This window comes from Polistes canadensis, unplaced genomic scaffold (genome assembly GCF_001313835.1).
Source record: "Polistes canadensis isolate GaletaPanama2010 unplaced genomic scaffold, ASM131383v1 scaffold_423, whole genome shotgun sequence".
NCBI classification, from domain to species: Eukaryota; Metazoa; Arthropoda; class Insecta; order Hymenoptera; family Vespidae; genus Polistes; species Polistes canadensis.
In genome coordinates this window covers 20,452-26,791 of record NW_014569970.1, presented here as the reverse complement: position 1 = coordinate 26,791, position 6,340 = coordinate 20,452, and the positions used below count along the sequence as shown (strand labels likewise).

At 29.9% G+C, this 6,340-nt stretch overlaps 1 protein-coding gene across 1 annotated transcript in view; it reads left to right on the top strand.

The window, feature by feature from the left end:
• Positions 1 to 912: 912 nt before the first annotated feature.
• LOC106792400 (potassium voltage-gated channel subfamily KQT member 1-like) overlaps positions 913 to 6,340 on the top strand; it is a 9,781-nt gene continuing 4,353 nt past the window's right edge. The window contains exons 1-3 of the mRNA XM_014758807.1: positions 913 to 923; positions 996 to 1,115; positions 4,872 to 5,028. Of these exons, the coding sequence (XP_014614293.1) occupies positions 913 to 923; positions 996 to 1,115; positions 4,872 to 5,028 (288 nt within the window). The remainder of the gene's footprint in view (positions 924 to 995; positions 1,116 to 4,871; positions 5,029 to 6,340) is intronic.

Below are 6,340 nucleotides of genomic sequence, written 5' to 3'. Positions count from 1 at the left end.
AAGGAAGGAACACAAAATATTATAATGGATATTAATTTATAAAACTTTAATATATACACACGAATTTATTTTTCCACAATCCTTATCCATATTTTTATCATTTTTTAATCACTAAAATTATTACACAATTTTTTGATGATGTAGGTTCATAGGGAACTTGGACATGAAAAGAAGTAGAACTTAATTTAATTAAGTTGGACGTTTCGTCCCTTTATTTTAAATTAAGTTCTACTTCTTTTCATGTCCAAGTTCCCTATGAACCTACATCATCAAAAAATTATAATTTTGGACGAGAGAAAATACTGAATAAATTATTACACAATGATTGTTCTCGACGCTTTATTGGTGTCCTTTTTATTAAAATAAAAATACTCGATATTTTTATTTCCTTCCCTTTTTTTTTTATTAAATCACAAAATAAAAAGAGTTATTGGATATAACCGATTGTATCTGTTACCTGTAATTGGTTAACGCGTATCAGCCAATTCGAATACATTCGATGAGTTAAATCGACGACTACCACCTTTCGTAAATTCGTTTCCCTATTCGAGAAACTTTTTATTGAATTTTATTCGTAGGGGGGAATAGGAGGGGAGAATCTCTCTCGTCTCAATATATATATATAAAACATTTCATTAAATGTTAAATACATTTTATTTGCACGTGTCACGTCACGTAACGCGTAAAATGTCATTTACAATATATTTTATATATTTTATTCTATAATAAATATTTTTCTAGATAAAGTGTTACTTTTGCTTGCTTATTCGTTTGAATGAATTTCTAAAATTTGATATCTTAAAGAAAAATTCTCCATTTCTATGGTGTTAAAGGAGAAAACCAATAGTAAAATCTTGATATCGAATATATATATAGTTAATATATTCACATGAATGATTCGAGAAACTTGTCATGACAGATGTGTCAGCTATGGAAAGAACACTTTCTCTAGAATGACTTCGAATATCTAAGAGAACTAGTTTCGAGTTTGTTAGTGTGAGTAGCGTGTTTCCGATTGGCAGGGGGAGCCTTTTTACTTCCCAGACAAGTTCGGTGACTGAAGCTACCAGCGATGAAATTGACATTGACATCGAGGAACCACAAAGGGTCACAACGTAAGTATTTCAACAATTTTTACAATTTTTTTATTTATTTATAAAAACTACTAAAAATAAAAAAAACAATACAAATCTCATATAAACTTGAACACACATACGAAGGATGGTTATAATTTTTTTTTTTTATTATTTTTTTTCTGCCAAATACGTTCATTAATTTCTTAATTAGGCCAAGTTATTCGCTTTGAACAGATTTTTTTCGTTCGTAATATTTCTAGAAATATTATCCTCTATAATTGAAATATAATTTTTTCATTGAAATAAAAATCATTAAATTAAATTAACGACACAACCCCTTCTCTCTCTCTCTCTCTCTACTACTATTTTTTTTTAAATCATATTTTATTTATCTAATTTTAAGAATTACAAAAAAAAAAAGAAAAACCAAAATAAGTTATATTACGTAACTTGATTTATTTATTAGAATTATAATAATTGGCCTAGAATTCGAATAAAATGAACCAATTTGTTTTCTAAACCAAATTTAAAAACAGATTAAAGAATAAATCGGATTAAATGCCAGAAAAAAGAGATAAAGGGAGAGAGAGATGCTTAACTTCCTGAATCTCCAAATAATTAGTAAAAAAATAAAACGATAGGGGTTAGTCCGATAATGAAGCTTTGAACTTAATCGATCAACGATTATAAACGAGGACCGTCCTGTATTCGTCGGCTATCGTCCTTGATAGTCAAGAATATCCAAGCTGAAAATATGTGGCTACTCGTGAATAATATGTCACATTGCTGGCTAGCATCCCCTTCTTCCCCCTACCCTCCCCCTACCCTCCTCCTTATCTCTTTCTCTTTCTCTCTCACTGTTTAACTCTTTCTTTTTTTATTTCACTAAAGTTGTCATTCCTTTTCGGCTACCTAGATTTTATTTTCAAGAACGGTGAGATCAGATCGGTTAGATAGAAACGTCTGGTAGTTCCTGGGTCGACGATACGATTAATCGATTACTTACCATCGAGTTTTAAATTTGGCTATGACATTTAACGTTTTATTTATTCTTCAATCCACGTTTTTAGAATCATATATATATATATATAATAAAATACAAACGTTAAAAGAGAGCAGACTAATGTAGTAAGAGAGAGAAACGTACTTATATATATTTGCATTTGTATATATGCACACACACATATACACAAACACATATTTACAGTTATCAATACAACGATAAAAGAAAAGTGAGAAAACTTTACCTCGTGCTAGTTCGTACAAAAGCTACCCACTTCTCTTCTCTTCTCTCTTTCTCTTACATTCTTTCTTTCTCTACTTTCTATCTCTTTCTCTTATTTCTAGTCATTCGTACCAAACGCATAAGTGCTTTTTTTCACCGCTCCATTACTTTACAGTAACCGGCCTACATTCTCTTCAATGTATAGAAAGTGTAAAGCTCGTCGTGTGTTATACAGAGATTCATGCAACACCAATAGAAACAAAAACACCAACAGAAATTGCAATAGCTGTAGTATAACAGAGTAGTTTCAACAGCATCAGCTAGCTGGACCACTACTATTCTTCATCCTCATCCTCTTCTTCTTTTATATCTTTTCTCTCTTTCTTTCTTTATTTTCTTTTCTTTTTCTTTTTCTTTTTCTTTTTCTTTGCTAACCAACTCTCAACGAACACGTTTTACGTCTTTATGATGAACACGCGACACGAAGATAAATTCTTACTCGTTTAAATATTTCACCGAGATACTGACGACAAAATAATGTGAATGTATATCTGAGTTTACTTTTTTACTACTAGTGCTACTACTTTTACTGTTACTGTTACTCTGCTGCAACTGCTGCTTATGATGATGATAGTAGTGGTGGTGGTGGTGGTGGTGGTGGTGGTTACTGTTGGATCGATTAAACTTTTTCTCTACCTTTTTTTTCAATACCAGTCTAAACTAAATGGAAGTTTAAATGTGAACGTGAACCCACTTACGTTTTTGAATTTAACAATAAGTACAATTAGATTATCTGAATTAACTTTGGATTTACTCTTTCTATCTCTCTTTTTCTTATTTTTATTTTATTTCGTACATTTATTCTTTCTTGTTTTTTTTTTTGGTTCATCAAGAAGAATGATATTCAAACGTGATCGTAGAATCATTCTTCGAATTTTTATTCTATCTAAGATAAAATTTAAACTAAAAACAATATTATTGTTACTTTATTTATCTCTCTTTCATATTTTTTTAACATAAAACTTAAAATGTGACATGAAAATTCTCTTCAAATGTCTACACTTCTGCTGGGATAAAACTTTTACTTCGCGTTTATTCAATATTTTATTTAAACTACGAAATTATTCTTACTTTCTTTCTTTCTTTTTTCATTTTCACATTTAAAAGGTGTTATCAAAATCATTTTCAAACGTCATCTCGAGTTTATAAAACTTCCTTGATTGAATATTTCATTTAAAACTGAGTTTATCGTGTGTTACTTTTCTTCTTTCCTTTTTCTTTTTAATACTCATCTCTCTCTTTCTCTTTTTTTTGTTTATCTTCTTTTTATTGTACCCTTATTCTTATTTTCTCTACTTTTACTTTAAAGGGTAGAACGTCTAAGCGTTCTCGAAATATAAACACCCGAAGAAAAGCCACTCTTCTCGAGAATATTCTTCGATGAATAAATACCAACACCTTTAGAAAAGGGTTCAAGTGAAAGTATGTCTCTGTCGTTCTAGTTTACAGAATAAAGTAAATAATTCAACACTTACGCAATCGCGTTTAAGTTTATGTAAAAATGTGTTCACGCATTTAACTTACAATAATATTTTCGAATATTTTTCTTTTTCATAAATCATTAATATAATATTCTAAAACAAAAGAGAAACATCATTTTTCTAAAGAAAAATATTGTTCATTCTAATAAATTATTATTATTAAAAATAAAAGAAAAATTATTAAATTAAATAAACCAAAAAAAAAACCTATAAGAATAATTTATTAATTTATTTCGAATTAGACTGAACCATTCTAATAAATTTTTTATTATTAAAAACAAAAGAAAAAATTATTAAATTAAATAAACCAAAAAAGAACGTGTAAGAATAATTTATTAATTTATTTCGAATTAGACTGCATGCGTATAAAACAAATACACGTGTATACAAATATTTCAAACATTTTTAGTAATCATTGAATTTTACCATTTACGAAAATTACAAGGGGAGACAAAAACTAATCTAATTCATAGATAAAACATTGATCTACCCGTCCCGACATTTCTTGAACCTTCTCGAATATTTACGCACACGTTTCAACACTTTAGAAAGAAAGAGAGAGAGTTGTTCCATTTGAAATGAGAAAAACATATTTATTCTTACTTCCAACATTTTGTCAGGATTATCTCGATTTTCTTTTAGAACATTTATCACGTTGCAATGTAAGTCGAAGTTTTTTCATTCAATTCGAGAAGAATTCGCGAGTGAAGTGATTTATCATGTTAGAGGAGAGGGAGGTAGTGGTAATGGTGGTGGTGGTGGTGTTGATGGTGGTGAGGTACGTTCAACAAAATTCTTTTTGTTTATTTTTAACGTGTTTTTTTTTTCTCTTTTTGCTCTTATCGATTCGAGGCACATCTTTTTAGAAAGGAAAACGCGTTTTCGTGGCATACAAACACACACACGCATACACAAACACACGTACGCAATAAATCATCTCTTCTATCATGGTAGTAGCATGCACGAATCGTTACGAATTGATCTAAATCGAAATCGATCCTTCCCATCTTTCGATTGATTGAATTTCAGGCTCACCGAGGCGCACAGAAATGCCATAAGGGCGATCAGAAAGATCAAGTATTTCGTGGCACGACGAAAATTTCAACAAGCACGAAAGCCTTACGATGTGCGAGACGTCATCGAGCAATACAGTCAAGGTCATCTCAACATGATGGTGCGAATCAAGGTGAGATCTTTAAATTTTTTTCTTTTTTATTTTATAACCCTTACTATTTATCAGAAACGCAGCTTTAAGCTCTTCATCGTGGTTTTTCTTTTCTTTCTTTAGTTTTTTTTTTTCTTTTTTCTTAAAAAACCAAACTACAGTGAAACGTTTTAAAGAGGATACTTCGTAATAAGACGAATACGAAACAGAAAATTACCTGTTTTATAACATTTTTTTCATTAACCCTTCTTTGCATGATGTTGGAAATTTCAATCATAATATTTAGTCAACAAAAAAAGGTACTCAAAACCCTTGTACTGTATATTTGTTGTTGCTGGCAACATTTTAAGCGACTATTGCGTACAACAAAACGCACTTGTCAAAAAATAGCACTAGGATTTTTTGGAAATATTTTTCCTTTAATCTAGAGCATTAATTACATCACCCTGATTTATTTATTTAAAAAAAAAAAAAGAAAAAATCATGCAAAGAAGGGTTAAATGTAATTAATAGAAAAAACTTTTAAACATAATAACATTGATATTATTTTATACGTATATTTGTGTATGTGTGTATGTGTGTGTTTTGATTTAATTTCAAATACAATTATTATGCATACCGGAATCGTATAATCTGATTAAACGTTCGTTAATTCTTATCTCGGAAATAACATTTACCCTTTTTTCTGTTTTATATTTTTTTTCTTTTCTTTATTTTTCGTAAGCAAAATTGACGAAAAAAAAAATTTTTCCAAGGATTAACGAATAATATCGATTTCAATTGTAAATCAATATTTTCGTAATATCGCAATTTTGAATGAAAATAAAAATGCATCACTTTCAATGCAATTTTATTATTATTATTTTTGATTTTTTAATAAATCACAGGGATGATGTATTCCATCCCCCCCCCTCTCTCTCTCTCTCTTTCTCTGAGGTTTCACTCTTACCTGATTAATGTCTCTATGCATAAAAATGAGAATGAAGTATCGCTTGTACCGAAAGATAAAGCAGCGTCAATCACTGAGGTTGCTCTTATCGAACACCATGACCTTTTCCTTCTCGAAGAGAATACAGAAGGAAGAAGAAGAAGAAGAAGAAGAAGAAGAAGTTTCGATAGACGTCGCAAGTGAGAATGAGGAAGCTTTATTGTGTATCAAGAAAATCGATAATATCCTTAAGCTCTATACCGAGTTACATAGAGTATTGGGCTACCAGTAAATCCCAGTTATACATGACGGTATTACAGGAAGAGCTTTCACTACTACTAATACATTTGCATTATTTCCATGTAATCGAGATAGACACGTTTAAAAAAAAAAAAAAAAAAAAAA